We start from the raw sequence: 20423 nt of genomic DNA on the forward strand, positions 1-20423 counted from the left end.
AGCAGCATCTTCTTTAATTTCACTGATAACACTCCAAACAATCCTCTCAAGATCTTCACTCATAACAAGAGCTATGTTAAACCTTTTTTTAAATTGTGTAATTACGGATACATGTAACAATATAGTAAGTAAAAACCCAAAAAGCGGCGTAGGTTAGTGCTGAGGGAAAATGATTGTGATCTCGTAATTTTAAGATAAGATAGACTTTATTTATCTCACTTGTGGGAAATTCACATAAAGGAAAGGAGCCATAAAGGAAAATATAGGCCTAAACAAAACAAACTATTGAGAAAACCAATAGGCTGCGCTTTGTCAAATTAAGCATTTTGGTCATAATAAGACCATTTCTCAAAGTTTGGGTATGAGCCCCAGGTGGATTACTAGATCTGGAATTATCCCTCTCCAATATACTGGGTTGTAATCCCTGTAAATTTGCTCTAAGCCATTTACCATGCATGCCTTGACTGCTATAAAATTACCACATAGAATTAGAAGTATAAAATCAAGTAGCCTAATATGGTGGAGATCACTCCATACATATGTTATTGAATTTTCGTTTGGGGGGCTGCCTGCCCATTAGCCCACGCAGATAGGACTTTCATTGATCCGCGTCGTTTTTCCCCCCTCGGTTCTCACTCGCGTCCCACGGCAGGGCGATGAAGCTGACTGGAAATCGTCTCCTCAGCTGATGTTAGAAGCTAGCGAAATTTCTCCCGTAATCAGCCGCTTACAATCTGAGGCTTAACATGAATTTGACATTTCTTGCTCTAACAGTCTTGGTCGCGATTAGCGGCTGCTGTTATTCCAGCAGCGTGCCCTCATTCATCCTGCCGTTCACCGACTGCGTCCAGAGCCGTGGGAAAGACGGTTTCTACCGGGGAGCGATAGACGTCACGGAGTCCGGCACCCGGTGTATGAACTGGACCGAGGTCGCCGGCTTCAAGGAGCGCTACCCGGGCAAAGGGATAGGAGAGCACAATCACTGCCGCAACCCGGACGGCAGGATCCGACCATGGTGTTTTTTCAGGAATCACAGAGGCAGAGTGGACTGGGGGTATTGCGACTGTAAACAAGGTAAACACGCAGGCCTATAGACTAACAGCAATGCTATATTTTATAGGGATTCATAACCTTACATCTGTGTTTGACCAAAAACATTATGAAATAGAAAGCTGAAAGAATGAACTGAATGGTAATTTAAAAGTCAATGCAAGCAGCCACAGACAGAGTAAGTGCCTGTAGCATACGACTATTATACGACACATTAATTTTTATTAGGGCTGATGAAGAGCAGAGAACAGTGCAGTGGTGTATAACCGTGGTAACAATTATAGCTCCAAATGTGTTCAACTCAGGAAGCCCATGCAATTAGACACGACACACCTTCAGTGTTCCAGGTGTGACTGTGTGTGTGTGTGTATGCAGATGGCAAGTCTAAGCAAATCTGCTCTGTAATGAGAGCGCAGGTACTGGCTTATATGTTGTGTTTGGGAATAACAGTCGAAGAGAGTATAAGCGAGCAAAGTGAGCAGGCCAAACAAAATCTGCCTTTTGGAACATCACATTATCAATATCAAATATCAAATACACAGACTTGAACTACTTAGGGATGCTAATATGAAAACTGAAGTGGGCCCTACAACGTTGGACTGATGAAAGGTAGGTAGAGGTAAGAGAGAGAGAGAGTGGTGAAAGGAATAGAGTGTGGGATTTCCATTTGGCACAAGACGGGCAGCTTGTGGTATTTTTAGGCTTGGATTGTGTTGGCACAGTCTGGGTAAATTATCTTCTGGTAATGGATACATTGAATTGGTATACTTTGATCCAGTTAATAAAGATATGTAGACAATTATGTACCTTCTGGTGGTGGCATCCAGAGTCTGTGTGTTCTGTCTTTATGACCTTTAGCAAAGGAAGACAACAACACTTGGGATACTAACTCTAATGGAAGTTAAGATATGCAACCCTTCAGATATATACACAGAAAGCAATCAGATTATCCCAGCAATAAACAACACAACTGCACAGACACCATGTGACTGTAACATTGTCTTTCATATGAAAACATATGTTTAGGAAATAACCTAAAACCTAAAAACCACTGTTCTAAACCCTCATCAGGATGTGGCTCAGATATTTAAATCAATGACAGAATCAGTTATATGGCAGTGGGATACTTGGCAATGCAGCAAATCCAGTCTTTGTGTATACTATATTATACATCTATTGTTCTCCAACCGTTTCTCCATCCTAGGCTCAGTGCGTCTACAAGGAGGCCGCTCCAAACTAGATGGCAGGGTGGAAGTCTATCTGGGAGGAGTCTGGGGGCCTGTTTGTAGCGACGACTGGGGGGACGAAGATGCTGCAGTGGTTTGCAGACAGCTGGGCAAAGGGTGAGAAAGCATGCATGTGCTCAGATATGCGCTGTTTGCCGCTCTCTGTTCGCCTCTCCCTCTCACATACGTATTCGGACACAGGTGCAAGTACAATCACCAACTACCATATAAATTCACAGTGTGAAGCTGCCCACAGAGGTCTGACAGATGGTTAGAGTGTGATGGAAATTTGTTGGGAATGTAAGAGAGTTTCACAACACTTCAGACACATGCATTCATGCGCTCTCTTCTCTTCAGAGTCTTTGTACTTTTCTTGAGTGACCCCTGCATTCCAACCTCCCCATTTCCCAGAGGTATTTAAATACCTTTAGTGCTCAGCTATTTACCTTGTTGCCAGCTCTCTCTTTCTCTGTCTCTGTCTCTCTCCCTCCTCTCTCTCTCACACACACATACACATGCGCACTCACACTCCACACATATTTGGGTGACTGTGTCTTGTGGTCTTGGTTATAACATGCTGTCATGCCAGAAGAGACACTGATTTGCCGGGTCTCAAGAGAGGCTGTAGACAGATCATCGAAAGTGTTCATAAGCTTGGGTGTAGTCAGTTGAGAAAGCATCAGATTTCCCTGGAGAACAGAGGCGTTCTGTGCACACTTACTACACATGTCGACACTAACACCAGCGCTGGCACGCATACTGACATAAACGCATGCCTGTGTGCGCATATTCACACAGGAGTCAATGAAACTCCACAGCGGAAAGGAAAGAGGGCAAATGTCAGCCATATGTCAGCTGGAATCGTTGGTGATGACTTTCACATGGCCAGTCATTGAAAACTGCTGGGTGTAAAACTGCTGACCGTGTTGGCCTTGGAATGGCAGATCAGCAACACACAGATAGCTCAAGGCTACTGCTACCAGGCTAACATAGCTAATATAACATGCTCTAGCCTGCCTGCAGGATTTACCGTAGATGAAAGAAAAAGTACCAAGTCACAGTAATAAAGGATATTAACATCTGTTATCAGATGAGACTGGGTTTGCTCTTTGATATCAGTTGGCAGATTTAAAAAAGTATTTCAAATTAGTAAAAGTAACTTGTTTGCTTCTAATCTTCTTCTAGGATCTCAGGCCGCGCACGTGCAGTTTCCCTGTTTCGTCCAGGCACTGCTAAATTCCATTGGAGGGCGGTCCATTGCCAGGGAGAGGAGCCAGACCTGCTCCAGTGTCCTAAGACTACTTGGAATGGAGGAGAGTGCTCTTTGGCTGCCGCTGTCACCTGCACCCAACAGCAAGGTAGGCCCACCTAAGGGGGAATTACAGATCTGTGATGGATGAAAAAAGTGAATGAAATGTCCCAGTCTGAATAGATTCTTTAAGTAGATTAAGAGTGAAATGTGTATATTTAGGCTTGTGTGTGTTTCACCAGTAGCAACGCTCCCTATACGGCTGGTGGGAGGTCAGTCAGGGTCGGAAGGCACAGTTGAGGTCTTCCATGCAGGTCAGTGGGGTTCCATATGTGACGACCAATGGGACGACAGCGATGCAGAGGTGGTGTGTCGACAGCTGGGACTGAGGTGACAGGGCATTTACACACACACACACACAGATATTATGCTCATATTCACATTTATTCCAACCAATAATTAGCATAAAGGAAATACACTGTGAGTATGATAAAAAGTGGAAAAAACATGACAGAAAGATAGAGTAGGAAGCTGAGATGCGTTAATGTGGGTGTCCAGCCGTCTGTCTCTCTCTCTGTCTCCAAAAGTATGAGAAGTATTCTTTCCATTCGGACACACAGAGAGAGGAGCGAGCAGTAAAGAACATCTGGGGGTCAGATAGTGAATCAGGCTCATTGTTCCTGCATGAATTCTAGTACCACAGAGATATGCATATTTAGCAACACTACACTCTTTGGAAATGTTCGTGTGTGCATTTCTGGTGTATGCCAGTGCAGTGTTGGTGTTGCAGTGTTTACATATTCACAGATGTGCATGACAGGCAGTCTCTCAATAATAGATCTTAAAAGCAATAGGTTTACACAATTTTTCCAAATAAAACAAATACAGCATCCAACACCCTATATTCTGTAAGTCAAGGCCAGTCAATACATCTGTTTTTCATCAAACCAAACCTTCTATTCTTCTGTACTGTGTCTTTTCTTTGTAGTGGTGTAGCAAGGGCATGGGGCCAGGCACATTTTGGCAAGGGTTCAGGCCGTGTGTGGCTGGATGAGGTGCGTTGCACAGGCAATGAACTCACGCTGGAGCAGTGTCCAAAAAGTGCTTGGGGGGAACACAACTGTCTGCACGCTGAGGATGCGGGAGTATCCTGCAGCCCTCTCACAGGTAGGCCAATATGTCTCAGCATTCGCAATCCATAATATTCACAAAGACGTGCAAGTGAGACGCACACACATATTATATACAGAGATATGGAAGGCCCTCCAGGAATTCCCACTTTATCACGGTGGAACAGTTTGCATGTACCCATGAGCTTTGTTAATAGAGACAATAAACCTTTCACACAGCAGATATTTTGGCTGCTCAGTTACATAAGTGTTGCTGATAATATCGATAATGGCTGCATTCCATTGAAGTCATCTGGTATTGTGCATGCTGGCTTACTGGAGCACCTAGATGGAGTAGCACTTTCATTAATGTTACGCAAATTCTTTTCTTGCTAAAACAAGTCAAAATGTCTACTTTGAGAAGGGTATGGCAAATTGCCTTCAAAAGAGAGAAAAAGGTTGCAAGGTGAAAACACCACCTTCCCCATCCCAGAGCCAGTGAGGCTTTTGAGGGCAGCTTTTCAAGTATGCATAGTGGCCAGGCCTGGAAATATGGAGCTCAACCATAGCTTGGCCTGAGCAAACAATGTGGGACAGGTTCTTTGTAGTTTCACCACACAGAGGGAGAGGAGTCTGTGCAAAGGTAGAAGCCTTAAGGACTGAGCCCAGGTGGAAGGGGCAGATGGAAGGCAATGAAAAAAAATTATGTATCTTCATGAGCAGGGACATTGCTTAATTCCCTGTTTGTTTGTTTGTTTGTTTGTTTGTTTGTTTGTTTGTTTTTACCTGCAGATGGTTCTGTTAGGTTGGTCGGGGGTACAGGAAGCCACGAGGGACGTTTAGAAGTCTTTTACCGTGGTCAGTGGGGCACAGTGTGTGATGACGGCTGGACAGACTCTAACACACAAGTAGTGTGTCGACAGCTTGGTTACAGGTAATGTGAAGTATGCCTGCCACCAAACAGGACATACACATGTATATTTATTTTTTATTTCTAAATAAAAGTATGAGTGGTTTTTTTATGTGGACGTTTGTGTACTGTGCAGGTTAGGCGAGACTCTGCTTTCTGAAGGGCTAGACATCACCCCAGTCCCACGATTTGGGGTGGGGTCTGGTCCCATTCTCTTGGATGATGTGAGCTGCACGGGGAAAGAACCTAGCCTATTGCTGTGCAACAGGAGGGAGTGGCTCCGTCATGACTGCACACACCATGAAGATGTAAATATCGCATGCAGTCCTGAGCGCAATGGAGAGAGTCTTCCAACGAGTAAGACAGAATCTTATCTTTTACTGTAAGACCCACTTAAAGAGTTACAAATAACATAGAAACTACAAATGGACGAGAGAGGCTCTATGTAATGTTTAGAACACTGGTTGTATATGTGTTTAGATAACATAAATACACAGATAGTCACTGTTTTGAGAACTTAAAAAACTAATAGCAGCATGGTGCTATTTGAAATCATAGGCTAGTTTGTTATAGCACCCCTGGCAATGTGCTGACCATGTGGGTGTGTTTGAGGTTAGAGGTTGGAAGTTTACAAGTGAGTGGGCTATCTTTAAACCTCTCTCCCAGTGTTTTAGGAACATTGGTTGTGGCACAGGTATTTGCCTTCTTAAATGATAGTAGTCATTTTCAAAAATGACTGGTTGGTTGTAGCACATAAAACACACTCGCACCACATTTTTTTTAAATATTAAGGGTTTTGATTTTTTACATTTTAAACACCGTTTCTTACAGTGACACAACTGATGTGGATTTTAATTACTTTTATGGCTCATCTGGGATTAACTCCAGACTACTACTGACCTTTTAACCCCATATTAGCTGATGTCCACCTGAGATCCTCTGGAAGTTCCTTTTAGGCTCAAGTAGAAACTAAGAACTATCTGGGTTCGCCATCTGGGCCCCTCCACTCAGTAGTAGCAGTAGTGATACTATATTCATATAAATGTCATTGATATACTCTAACCCAGAAGCAGCCCAGCTTTGCACAAATACTTTACAGGCAGTGAGGAACAAGAACTTGATGATGTAATTTCCCTTCACCTCATAAAACCAGGTAATGGAAATATAAGCTGATCTGACACCTGTTTCTAAGACCTCTGCCAAAGTGAACCTGTAGTCAATTATATCTCATCTTATTGAGAAGAGGAATGCCTTCTCCATGAGACAGATAGAGAATGACGTAAGTCATGCTAAGTCTAATAAGTACAGCTGTTGGTTAGAGTTGGTCATCATGATTAAATTGACCTACTGCAAAAAAAACTTAAGTAAATCTCCCTGACTAATTACAAAATTATGTGTACCAGGCACCAGTGGGCCAACATGTTGCCATGTTACTCCAACACTGTATTTCTATAAGACGAGACAGGTTCAGTGTTGTTACTACTTGCTGAAAGAGGGAGGAAGGGTTAAATGCTTGCACCATTAATCAAGCTTATGTCTATAGCCTCCAGACAGCAATAAAGATGTGTGAGGACAGAGCTGGAAACTACCTGTTGTGGCTTAGATTTCACCTCATACTGTGTGTATGTGTTCATTTCCCTGCCATCTGTTTTGATGCTGAATGTAACAGATATGACAAATGTCACAGAAAGGATACATTATGGTTTTTATATCCTAAGTGTTGTAAGTCAGAGGAGTATGACTGTTTTGGGTGGAGAGCACATGCTACAGACTGAAATAGCTGTTTCATTTGTTTGGTTTAGGTAGATTATATTGCTTGGCAAAAGCCTTAGGGACACTCTCACCCCACAAACACCCACTAAAGAATTATGTCATTACTACACAGCATTTGTGTGTTTGTGTGCATATGTTTGTCTGTGTTTGAGTGTTTATGTGGGTGTGTAAACCCCCCCTTTCCCCTGTAACATGCCACAAGCAGATTGGTCTGTGTTGTTTTTGGAAAAGGAGAAAAGGCAGATAAGCCAGGCTGTGCTTTGATCTCTCTCTCCCTCTCTCTTTCACTCTCTGATGTTCAGCATTGAGACCATCACATTAGGGTTGTGTCAGAGCCATAATGTAACATTTAAGCGTGTGTGTGTTGAGAGAGGGGGGGGAAAAATGTGTTTGTGTTTCTAAGCAAGAGGGAGAAGATGAGCATTTCCTCAATAGCGAACACCAACTAAGGAGTAAACATTCCCGCAATTAACTCCACTTAACTTAATCTCAACCTCCTACAATTCTTATGTCCTACACACAATGTTTAACTGCAGCATGCCCCTCAGTTTAATACAGAGGACAGTTTCAGGCTAAACTGATTATAGCTGCTTTGTTTTGGGATCCCTGCTTAAAAAATGATTGAGAAATGTTTCACCTACAAATAGCAACTGACAGCTAGTTAACAGAAAAGATATATTCTAAACTGTCCACATGTGGAAGACATTAGTATTCACTTAAACAAGATTAGAGTGTGTGTGTGTGTGTGTGTGTGTGTGTGTGTTTGTTTATGTTTGCATGTCTGAGCATCTGTGTGCAGACAAATGATGATGGATTGAAACCTAAAGCTTAGACTGATTTCATTTACAGTGTGAGTTGAGTACTATTTGAGAGAGAGCGTGTGAAAAAGATCTTTTAACAATGCAGTTGAACAATTTCCCCCTCTGGAAACACAACTGGTTAGGTGCAGCTACTTCCTTTGTAGGAAAAGAACATGAGTGCACATGTCCCATTCACTAGACAAGTTAGCCTGGAGGATCAGGTTTGCTATGGAATGTGTGTGTAGTGTCTTTGAGTATTTCTAGAATAGGGGTTCTGAGGAACTACAGAGGACAGAAATAAATCTGTGCCAGTACGGTTTCGCTGTGTATTGTTGGTCTAAATCGTGTGTGTGTGTGTGTGTGTGTGTGTGTGTGTGTGTGTGTGTGTGTGTGTGTGTGCGTGTGTGTGTGTGTGTGTCTTAGGTGTGCCAGTAAGGCTTGTGGGAGGAGAGAGCCCTAGTGAAGGCCGGGTGGAGCTCTATCTGTCCGGTCAATGGGGGACCGTGTGCGATGACGGATGGACCGACCGTGACGCTGAGGTGGTGTGCCGACAGTTGGGCTACAGGTGTGTATGCATCCGTATGTGTGTTGGCATAGCCTCTTTGACAGACTTGTTTTCCTTGGCAACATGCTGAAAACAACAACACACAGATGATGTGTATGCACCAGACAAAGGTTTTGCTTGCCATATGAGCAGACAAAGCTGTCTGAAGTGGCTAATTCCACACACAGCATACTGATGTAATTCCAGTTGGAAGGAATTACAGTTACCTACAGTATATTGTTTGGAGTGGAGTTTTGAATATCTAGAAAGAATATTTATTGGCAGATTGCAGTCTGCTGCAAATCTGTCTTGTCTTCTTATCCTTTCCTTTTCAACATGTCAGGATGTTGGAATAGAGTTAAAATGCTGGAGAAAGGCTCAGTTGTGAGCTGTGGCATTGCAATGTGATCACTCTATACATTACACTCACTTAAGTGAATCCAGACTGTCTGCTCTGTTCGCAAAATCAATCACCACTTCTTAGACTTGGCATCTGTCTTACACCCCTCCACCCCACCTTACCTCCACCCTCCCCACCCCCTCGATGTGTCTGTCTGTCTTTCATCTTTCCATCTTTCAGTCCTTCTCTGATTCCACTTTACACTTCATCACACACGTCTTCAGTTCCAGTCTAAGCTAAAGTGGAAAAACTTCAGTGTGCTTAGAATAATTTAAAATAGCAATGTTTCATTAATGAATCTTTCAAAATTGTGTGCTCACATCTTTGAGCGCTTCTGACAAGCCTTTGGTGTGCTGCCAGCTCCTTTTATTAGAGGTTTTAGCTGTGCCCTTTAGCAGAGCCAAGATAAACATCCAAATAAAGGGCAGGCCAATTGTGCAAAAGACACATTCACAGTGACAGATATGTTGAGGCGAAGTAAGCTACTTCACCTCATCCTCTCTGTGTCCCATTATCTTCTCCCTCTGAGACACTGTCCCGTTTTCCAAAACAATGGCTATGAGATGGCGAGGGAAAAGTATACTGTAACAAAGTGTCCTCATTTTCTCTCTCGTCACTCCTCAAGCAAGGGATACTCATCCCTTAGACACCCAATTTTCTGTGACACATCTGTGTGTAGATGAAAGCCACATCTGGAGTGCATAAATGTGAGAGAGAGGGAGAAAGGAAGCGTGTTGGAGGCGTGTAAAAGCCATGTTAGGATCATCACTCTGTCTTGCACAGGGTGTGGTGAAAGGTCATTACATACACAGCATGTCCCCAGGGGTTAGAGGTTGCTCTGGTTATAAGACACAAATTGTATTCAGAGTCAACAGTTTGACCCAGAGTCACCCTGAAGAAGGACCTACAGGGAAGTGGACAACTCACATACAAAGACAGACACACTCACACCTATAGTGAGTGCTACAGCACAGCTGAGTACATAAAAACATAACTGGGCAACAATTTAATGCCAGTGGTCCAAGTGAAGCATAACGTGAACTGAATTGTGCTACTACTTCATGATACAACTTCAAGATACCAGTGGAGCTCTCAGACCATTTATGTTTTCTTGAGAACAGTAATTCACTTGAAGGTAAAGAGAACATTTTTGTGTGATGTTGGCACACAGTGAAGAGGGTTCTTATTTCAAAGACATGCTAGAGGTTTGTCCACAAAGTACCTGTGCATGCAGTTCTTCATTTAGCCTCGTTCACCTGCATATATTCTTCTATTTCTCCCTCACAATATTTAAAACTGATCCACTAACAAATATGTCTTCGGAAAAATAGGTTTCCAAAATGTTAGAGATTGTTCATGGTAAATGGGCAGCATATGAAACATGATATCTGTGAACACGGATGTCCTGAAGTTCTAACTTGAGCCAATTGGAGGTTCACCCCTTGCATGCTAAGTACTGCTCGGGGAGCTATCTGAGACATGGATACAGCACTAGATGTCTCACTAAGAGACATGAGATTCCCTATGGATGAGTGGGAATACAAGACCTGTCACCTACCAAACCTGCAGGGACGCAACATAAGATCCTCTCTCTCAGTTATCAGTCAATCCTAATTTAAAATCACAGCTACAGCATACAGAGATGCACATACACCACCACAACCTACAGTCAGTGGTGAGATGGTGATACAAATACTGTTGTTATCAGATGGTAAACCTGTTTTGACGTGGTTTACGTAACAGCCTGAGAATGTCCCACCATAACATCTACAGTCACGCATCATCACTGCCTATTTCCTTATGCACACGCATACAGACGTGAAAAATGAGCGATAACTCTTAAAAACTCTTTGTATATATTGTTTTGATAAATGCTATATTTTGAATAAACCTTTACATGCTTACTTATTTACATTTTGTTTGTTTTATTTTCTGCCTCAATATGATGCTTAAAACAGTTTTTTAGTTTAATATAATTTAGAAGGAAATGAGAATGAAATGACAGTATCTGTTGATCCTCTTCAGCGGCGTGGCAAAGGCCCGTGTGATGGGATACTTCGGGGAAGGGACAGGGCCCATCCATGTGGACAACGTGAAGTGCGGTGGCGAGGAGCGTTCCTTAGCGGACTGCATCAAACAGGCACCTGGCACACATAACTGTCGCCACAGTGAGGACGCTGGGGTCATCTGTAACTACGGTGAATCGCAGCCCAGCTACAAAGAGGTCAAAGGTCAGTCACTTAGTCAGGATTGTTTTTTACGTCATGTTGCTCTGAAAATAAATGGAGCTTCTGTGACTTATTGGGAGCAGTAAGGAAACTGTAATGTGTTTAGTAAACAGTTCCAATATGTCACATACACTGAAAAATAATGAGAAACAAATGAGTCAATGGGTAACATTTTGAGACCAAAGCAGGGTGGACTGTGTATAAAGATCCAGATGGTAAACTGGTGAGGGCTATGTTATTGCTTCACCCTGTCTGTCACACATCAAGGTAGACTCACACAGTGCTATCTGTTACCTGCACATGTGCTATTACTACCGTTTCTCACGTGCACACGTACTGTGGAAAGTCAAACCAGTGCAGGAAGGTGTTTTGTCTCTTCAGTATGATATATTACATCTCCTGAAAAAGCACTTAAGCTGTGTTTGCAGATTTTAACATACACCAATTACAAAAATTATGTCATTTATTTAATTTTCTTTATTTCAGGTTCAGGTGTAGTAGAAAAAGATGAATTTCAAACATTATTATGTTTTCAGTCAGTCTAAATATTTAATAAGAGCAACATCTGAGCCTAAACATATGGTTAAACAATCATCACCCTCCCATACTCTCTCACATATACACACCCAATGGCTCCTCCTTTGTCTCTGCCAGATCCTGTCAACTCAATTTGTGGTCTGCGGCTCATACACACTCGCCAGCGCCGGATCATAGGAGGAGAAAACTCTCTGAGGTGAGCTGGAGGGGACAGGAGGGATTAATAAAGGCACAGTGAAAGCTTGCCAGAGACGTATAGAGTAAAGAAACTAGACATATTTTCAAGTTGACAAGTTTTAGATGGAAAACAGCTGATCTGTAGCTACAAACAAATTAGTGTCCAATTTGTATGTGCATGCATGCAAATGTTTTTCTTTCAGTATTTGTGTGTGTGTGTGTGTGTGTGTGTACATGTTTAGATGGAGGTTTACACTTCAGCATAACAGCATGTAAACTAACTCTGCTAGGTTTGCTAATGTTTAATTATTTGCTCTGGTTAAAATGTTGTAGAGTGGATTCTTTATATGTGTTTACATTTTAAAGTATGTAGGCTTTAATGTAAGGCTGAATGTAGGCTCTGTGTGTTTATAAGTGTGTGTGTGTGTGTGTGTGTGTGTGTGTGTGTGTGTGTGTTTGTGTGCATGCTTGGTTGTGTGTTCACAACCTTAGGGGTGGCTGGCCATGGCAGGCTGCAATTCGTTTGCGAGGCTCTCGTGGAGATGGGAGGTTGGTGTGTGGAGCGACACTCATCGACTCCTGCTGGGTCCTTACCTCAGCGCATTGCTTCAAGAGGTCAAACACACACACCCACATCCTCTCACACACATGCATATATACACAAACACATCTGCTTTTTAAATTGTGTTTTTGGGCTTATCTTTATTCATACAAATGAGGTTGTGTGCATGCATACATTTGCTGGCCTCTATCTGCAGACAGATTTAAAAATGCTGTTTGAACTCTACCCAAACTTTAACTTTACCTGCCACACAACGTCCTCATTTACTTCCTCAGTATATTTGAGTCTGACAGAGGCCTGAGAACCTTAACAATATGGTCTGTGGTTTTGGTGCAGGTGGCAGGGAGACAGCCAGAGTTACTTCATCTCAACTACATCTGGTCTGGGGGGCCTCCACATGGCGCCACCAACTTGAAATCCGTCACCTAATGCATACAGCAGAGAAGGCAGCGGAAAGACTTGAGCAAAAAAAGAAAATGAATCAAACATAGACAGACTTAGCAAATTTGTTTAGCGCTGAAAAAGTTGAGGGTTGTGAGGGCACTAACTGTCAGGTCTGACATTTGATATTTATACAGTACATGTAAGGTTGTCAGCCTCAATTTTAAGGATAATATTTTTTGGTTGCATTACCAGGTATTAGCTGCAATGTTTGGGTTTGGTTGGAAAACCAGAACTCTGTGCAGGCCTCAGCAGCTCCACCACTATAAATCCTGATGTTTCCACATTAAAGAGAGACAGGAATCATCCGAAAAATCCTTTCCAGCTCCATTTCTTGAAACATTCCCAGGCCCATTTCCCTGTCAGAAGTCTACTCCTGATAAAGACCTCTACTCTGCTATGTGACTTTTCCATCCTTTTCTTTTAAGTGACACATGCAGGAAGCACATAGCCGTGCTACAAATTAAAACCACTTGGGATGCTGCAATCAAGACTTCTTGGGCTGATTAATGTAAACAGTTGAACGCCGGTGTAATCACAGACTGAAATGATGATTTACTCTGACTATCTACTAACAGCGGCAAGTAATTTAAAACCACACAGTCGGCTTTACAGTAGCCAGAATAGTTGGTAACCACAACAGTGTATTTAATAGATTAGATACATTCCTGTGGTTATGTGTCACAGCTTGGCTGCACAAAAGAAAATAAATCATACTTTACATAATTACATGTTAGTGAATGCTTGACCTAGGTGCATAGTCACCTACTGCCTCAGGCATTGATTTATGTAGTGCATGGCTCTTTATATACAACTATATAATTGTATATTGAGAGAGTGAGCTCCAACTAGCAAAACCAGACTGATAGCAATTATACCATTCTGCTGACTACTGCATCTAATTTGGCATCTAACTAGTATGTTGGCATCTAATTAGGATTCCTGATGTAATGGTTATGTCTGTGGTTCAAACGTACACACCTAAATTCCCTCGGGGAATATCAAATAAAAAATAATGACAGATGTTCTTGGCTTTACTTTTGTTATCAGAGGTAGTGTAAGCAGACAAGAAAGGTCACATGCGACAAAGTCCTTACCTTGCCTGCCAAATTACCTATCTGTTTTCATTCCTCTAAGATATTAGCTTTAGCTATGACAGCTTTGAAAAGTAACTTTCTGCATGCAAGCCAGAGCAAAGACCAAGATAGGAACTTCCGACTTTACAGTGTCACCTTTCATATATGGTAACAAAAATAGAGAGATACACACATAGCGACAGCAAACAAATACACCCATGCAGTAGCATAGACACTATACACAAAATAAATACAATAACTTTTTGGCTTACACACTTATGCCTGTTCTAATTTGCATAGATGATTTTATAATGACCTGTTAAGGTACAACTACCAAATGTAACTAACGTAACCATATAACCACATCCTGTACACTTCCATTACTGATTAGTATGTTCATAAAAATTGACCTCAGGTCAGTAGTCACATGTTGTAAACATATTAAACCTATTTATACCATGTAGCTGTACAGCTGGGGGATTGCCAACAGTAACAGAACTCCAGCAGATTTTTAACTGCTTTTAGCAACAACAACAATGTGTGAAAGGTGTCACATTCACCTGTTCTAATAGTGAGATAATGCCTTTAGCACAGGATTAAGCCTGTTAGTTTTGTACCAATCTTTATTAACTTTGTGTGGACATAGTGACTTAGTGTAGATCAAAACATGTGTGCCTGTGTGTGAATGTAGATGGGTATGTGTTGTACATAGATGGCTGGTCAGCAGTGTCTCTGCTCTGCCAGGAACGCTGTGGCATTCCCAGGTCAGGAGATCTTTCCGGAAACACTCTACCAGTTGTAACTGGACACAGAGACTTGGCTCGATGGCAAAGCCTGCTTCTCTCACTCTTCCCCTCTTCCCTCTCTTATGTCCCTCCCTCTCCTTTGGTCCTGTATTTGTCCCTGCCTTACCCTACTTGTCACTTCTCCTTCTCTCCCTCTTCATTTCAAACATCTCAAAAGACATCATCTCTAAATACATAGTGTGGAAAACACTTCATTACGTCAGCCTATGAGTCAGATAAATGCATAAACACACAGATGCAATGACAGATTTATTGTTATTATTCCTTCCTAAACTCAGTCTCTGTCCAAGTTTTTATTTATTTAGCCCCTAGAAGTGGTGTGAGAAGTGTATAACCCTTTCTTAGCTATAGTTTCTGGTGAATTGACAGAATATATAAAAGCACTACAAAAATGTTGTGGTGATGAAGGGAAAGGGGTAGAGCAGAGGAAAAAGATAGACCTCATGGCTGATTGTTTACTTCAGAAAAGCTTTTAACTGTCTGTCTAAGCATATAAAATATTTATATGCACCAAGGGGAACACAAACACAATATGAAATACAAAATTGATCAAAATTGAACAAGAAAGGTCTAAAATGCGTATAAAAAGGTAATCCTTGGTAACCTCATGAAAAATGTTGCTGGGAGAATAACACTAAGAATCCTTAAACATTTAGAAAAAAAAAAAAAAACTTTGAAATGTATTCTACTATTCATAGGCATCTAGTCCAGACTTCATGCCTGTGTGCTTTTTCCAGCTCTCAATGAACTACTGCTGAGGTAACCCCTGCCAGAGCTCGTAATATTATTGTTCATGGTTTATGTATCAACAGTGGGATTGCTCATGAGCACACACCCTCTTTCTCTAATGGTCTCTCTTGATTCATGCCTCTGCTTCCCTCTGCAGGTATGGAAACAGCACCAAGCAATATAAAGTCAGAGTGGGCGACTACCACTCCCTCGTCCCTGAGGAATACGAAGAGGAGTACGGTGTTGATCAAATTCTCCTCCATCCAAGCTACCGCTCTCACAGCAACGATCACGACCTGGCCTTGGTTCGTCTGTCACCAGGGGCAGTGGGCCAAATGCCGGGAGAGTGTGTGTCATTCAGCCGTCATGTCCTTCCCGCCTGTCTGCCAATGAGGAAGGAGAGAGTGCTCAAACAAGCCAGCAACTGTCACATTACCGGCTGGGGTGACACAGGTAAGGGAGTGTGTGTATGTATGTATGTATGTATGTGGAGGGGCTAGGTATGGAAGCCTTGATGTGCTAAACATAATTTCACAAAACAAAATTAATAAATACTGAATGGTTTGTTTTGAAATGTGATAGTATTTTCTTTTTAATTAAAAAATGTTTAACTTATGTTATGTCACTTGATGTTAATTGATGATTTAAAAAGACAGATGAAGGATGATTAGCTGACTTTTATTTTCAAAGTTAGACATTTGGTAAGAATCAGATATCTAACAATGTAAATAAAACACTTCACAATCAGTAAACAACATGTAAAATGGCAAGGTAATGAGGAAAAAGCAAATGACAACAAATAATATCACTAGTCATTTGTGGTGGTTAACTGTAAATCAAATCTTGCTATAACTAGCTTTTCTGTCATTTTGAAGGTCAACTGAAAATGTAGAAGAGAATCTACCACCAGTAACTGTACTTGGTGGACTTACTGCTCTGTATCTGTCCATACACTTGACTGTGTGCACAGACACACATCTGTTAGTGATCTTTAAATTACATGCTGATGTCACTAATCATAGCAACTCAGTCACAAAGGGCTACAAACGGTCACAGTACACGCTTATGTGAAAACATGTGCTCCCCATGAGGGCTAAGTGTGTCTACTTCCCATGCTGTCAGTTGAATTCATGTGTGATAAAATCTGTTTGTGTGGGTGGGACAGAATGTTTTTATTAGTTTACATATGCGTGATGACAACACAGACTATTTACAGAGTGTGACGTTAAGCAATGGCTCTTTGACTTACGGCTAAATGTCTGCTTTGCACAGCTGTTTGCACTTGGCTATCTGCCACTTTGATATCAAACACACATATGCAAGCCAATTTTACACATTCATACCACTACTAAGCTACCATGGATAGTAAATAACACTGTGTTGTCATGGAGAGAATCAGGACCACCACTGTAGAGGCTTGAGTTCAGTTTTAAGCAGCAGTTGTTTGTTCCAACAAGCACAAAAAGTGACCGGCGGCAGCATGTGTATCAGAGGAAGGAAACCGATGTCTACAACCTCCTTGGTGCCAGTCCATAAAGCAGATGTTACGATTTAAGTGAAAACACTGATAAGATGGTGGCCCTGGATGAGAAGTCATGAGGATTACTAAAGCCATTAGAATTTATCCTCTATGGACTAAGAATGTCTGCATAAAATTTCAGGACAATCCATCAGGCAGTTGTGGAGATATTTCAATCTGCTGACACAGCTAAAACACAAATACTCAATCACTGAAAGACTGCAGACGTCACAAAAGTCGGCAGGAAAAAGAAGTTTTGAGGCCTCTGAGCCACACACACACACCCCCGTAATCTTCACTTTAAGTATCTGACCTTGACACTGATAAACACAGACACTCACACATACTTTTCCAAACCTCTCTTTTAAACTCTCACCTCTCCGTCCCTCTCAGGTCGCTCATACTCCAAGACCCTACAGCAGGCCCCCCTCTCTGTGCTTCCGCGTCGCCACTGCCAGCAGCATTTCCACAGTGCCTTCACAAGCCGCATGCTCTGTGCCGGCAGCGCCCAGTCGGAAAGGCGCGTGGACAGTTGCCGTGGTGACAGTGGCGGACCACTGGTGTGTGAGCGTCCGGGAGGGGGTTGGGTGGTTTATGGGGTCACGTCCTGGGGTCATGCCTGCCGGACACAACAGTCCCCTGGAGTCTACACCAAAGTTTCTGCCTTCAGCTCCTGGATACGAAAGGTGATTGAACGTGATGAGAAGAAGCGATGAAAGGAGAAGGTCAAACTGAAACAACTGACCTCTCCACTAGAAACAATGACTCTTGAGACTTACTCAGTTGGTCAGGTGACAACTGACATGATAAATATCAGTCATGAATAACTGATGTCGTGATGTTATGACAGAGAGAGAGCAACGCTGGACATTTTACCTTCTTTTTTTTGAAGAGAAGAGGGCATATGTTTTCCCTCATCTACACCATTAGCACTTATTTTAATGATTTAATATTCTCATGAGCAGCAAGATTTTGGACAGTATTAAATCTTAACTCAAGAATATGCCATAACTTAAATATCATTTTGTTGTTTCTTGTGACATTGCATACCACACTATAATGTATTTTTTCAGGAATGTTTTCTTTTCTTGCTTTTGTCATAAAGTTTTGTTGTAATTTATGATATAAAATATGTGAGTTAAAATGTTGAAAAGGGACCACACATGCAGCACATAGAATATACAAACATACCTTCATGCATTCACAGTAAGTAATGGCATGATATGAATTTGCAGACTTGCACGAGGAACCCTCATTTGGTACTTAATGCATGACATTCGGTGCTTTTGTGTCAATCACTCTAGTCATATTGACAAAGTGAATTTTGTCTTTCAACCTCACTTCATTCTTGTTATGTTAAGTTTCTCGATTGTGTTCTTTTACTTTCAGGTCTTAGTAATTACTCAGGCATTTATAATTTACTGTATATCCAGTCAGTATTTGTCCTTGTCTCAGCTGCGCTTAACATTTGCAGAGAAAGGAACAGACATCAAAGTGTTTCCGAGTCAAAGCACAAAACAGTATTTCTAAGTGTTGATTTCTTATAATGACACTGTTAATTCATGTTCTTTTGTCCTGGTGGGATAGCTCAGTGTTGTCACGGATTTGACGACACTGAAGGAAGACAATCTGTTACACTTGAAAAAAAAAAAAAACAGACACTACACTGCCTTCTCATCTGGTGTTTACTGACTGTGTGTTTTTTGTTTTATTGTACTGTAACATCTCTTCATAAACTAAGATTTTGTAAAAAGTAAGAGGTTCTTGTGTGATCAATCAACCACTTTAAATACTCTGTTTCTGTTAAAAACATTTTCGTGTTACTAAGTGGTCGTGGCATTTTGTGTTACATGTTTTCTGCCACTCCCACAAAACCTTTAAGGTTGACAGCAGTTAGAACAACAGGTTTTGTTTTTTTTTTCTGGCAGCAAACTGTCAAAATGAGCACCACCATGTCAGCCAATGTATGCACACACACCCACACACAGTGTCACTGGTATGTCACACAGTGTCTACAGGAATGGCTGCCATTTTCTGAGTTACAAGGCAAACATGTTGACTTAACACAGATTTAAGAACTGGGACACAGGACACACTGAAAAGAAAGTATCTCCGAACCTGTCCGCCTGAATTTTGCTGAGGCCCAGCAGAGTTACAATAGAGTTACAATACAATAGATTTTGGTAAAAACTGAATTACGTGTGTCGATCAGAATCAAAGGTTGAACAATGGTAGTTGTACAAAGGTATTTTGCACACAAATTAACACAGAGGCAGATAGTTTATGGAACTAATGAGCCCAGAAAGAATTTGGATTATTATGGGAGTAAATATGCAGCACCATCATAATCTGTCTTCTTTTAAATCTGGTTCAATCTGATTCAAAGAACTTCTTTCAGCTACAACATAGTTGTCCCTATTGTCTAAGAGCACCCCCCTGTGGTCATTATCACACATTACAAAACAGACACTGGTGCTATTTTTATGTGGTAAATATTATAGAAAATCACACATCAAAAAAACTTTAACATATCAAACATGGTTCATGGGGTGTCCTTTTGTCTTTGGACTGAGATAAATGATAAGAAATTAAAAAAATAAAATAGTTTAAAAATAAAATGATAAACAATTAAGACAAATATAAATGCACGTGTGTCAACTAAATCTAAGGGTTCACTGAATTTCATAATGTACATATAAGGTTGATTATGTAACTTTCATGGTAGTGCCTTTGTGGACATTTTTTGTTCTTGTGTTGGCTTTGATGTCAGATGTTATCTTTGTACATAATATCTGCTGATTTTATTTTTTAAACCTCTATGCTTCAGTTCTATTTAAATAATTCAGCATATGAGACTAATAATCAAAATATGGTGAAAAAATATTCAAATAAATAATAAGCATTGCCCTTTTTGTCTTTCTCTTTTTGCTAATCCCAAGAGACTAGATGTCACCAGAGGTGGTGCAGAACAGAAGGTCTCATTATACACACATAATTTATTTCCACTCCTATCTGTTTCCATTCCTTAAACTCTGGCAACACTTGCAAAAACCAGTAGGGAAAAGGTTTAAGGATAATGATTAAATTTGAATAAGAGTGATTTCATGCGCATCAAATTGGCTGCTAGAAACTCCCTCCTGAAGCAGCTGCTTTTGAAAAGAGGCTGAAAATACTTTATAGATTTAGGATTTGTGTTATTTTTAGACTGATTAAATATAGATCTGCAGCACTTGTGTGTGCTTCTTTCATCTGAGGAATGACTCTTCTGTCAGTTGTTTGGGACAACA

The 20423-nt window shown here is 41.3% G+C and overlaps 1 protein-coding gene and 1 long non-coding RNA gene across 3 annotated transcripts; one reads left to right on the forward strand and one right to left on the reverse strand.

Annotated features, from left to right (window-relative positions):
* Positions 1–324: 324 nt before the first annotated feature.
* Positions 325–20114, forward strand: prss12 (serine protease 12). 2 transcript variants are annotated; one of them, XM_018695871.2, is made up of 13 exons: positions 325–1074; positions 2255–2393; positions 3462–3634; positions 3771–3915; positions 4514–4692; positions 5427–5568; positions 5681–5901; positions 8541–8682; positions 11087–11292; positions 11944–12022; positions 12496–12618; positions 15775–16070; positions 17530–20114. In XM_018695871.2, the coding sequence occupies exons 1-13, from the start codon at positions 747–749 to the stop codon at positions 17850–17852; spliced, it is 2496 nt and encodes an 831-aa protein (XP_018551387.1). In that variant the 5' UTR covers positions 325–746; the 3' UTR covers positions 17853–20114. The 2 variants fall into 2 exon arrangements, with proteins under 2 accessions (XP_018551387.1, XP_018551386.1); XM_018695870.2 differs by having other exon boundaries at positions 326–1074; positions 3768–3915; positions 17530–20113.
* LOC127142480 (uncharacterized) lies at positions 15125–17639 on the reverse strand. The gene is made up of 2 exons (XR_007813255.1): positions 17513–17639; positions 15125–16000 (listed from the first exon to the last, which is right to left on the reverse strand). It is a non-coding gene; the product is annotated as an uncharacterized LOC127142480 (long non-coding RNA).
* Positions 20115–20423: the final 309 nt, after the last annotated feature.

This window comes from Lates calcarifer, linkage group LG5, assembly GCF_001640805.2.
Source record: "Lates calcarifer isolate ASB-BC8 linkage group LG5, TLL_Latcal_v3, whole genome shotgun sequence".
NCBI classification, from domain to species: domain Eukaryota; kingdom Metazoa; phylum Chordata; class Actinopteri; family Centropomidae; genus Lates; species Lates calcarifer.

Excerpts from the sequence above, each read along its gene's own strand:
- prss12 (XM_018695870.2), top strand. The coding sequence starts at position 747 with ATGAATTTGACATTTCTTGCTCTAACAGTCTTGGTCGCGATTAGCGGC. Across the intron at positions 2,394-3,461 it reads TGCAGACAGCTGGGCAAAGG|GATCTCAGGCCGCGCACGTG; the intron begins GTGAGAAAGCAT and ends ATCTTCTTCTAG. Across the intron at positions 12,619-15,774 it reads TCAGCGCATTGCTTCAAGAG|GTATGGAAACAGCACCAAGC; the intron begins GTCAAACACACA and ends TTCCCTCTGCAG.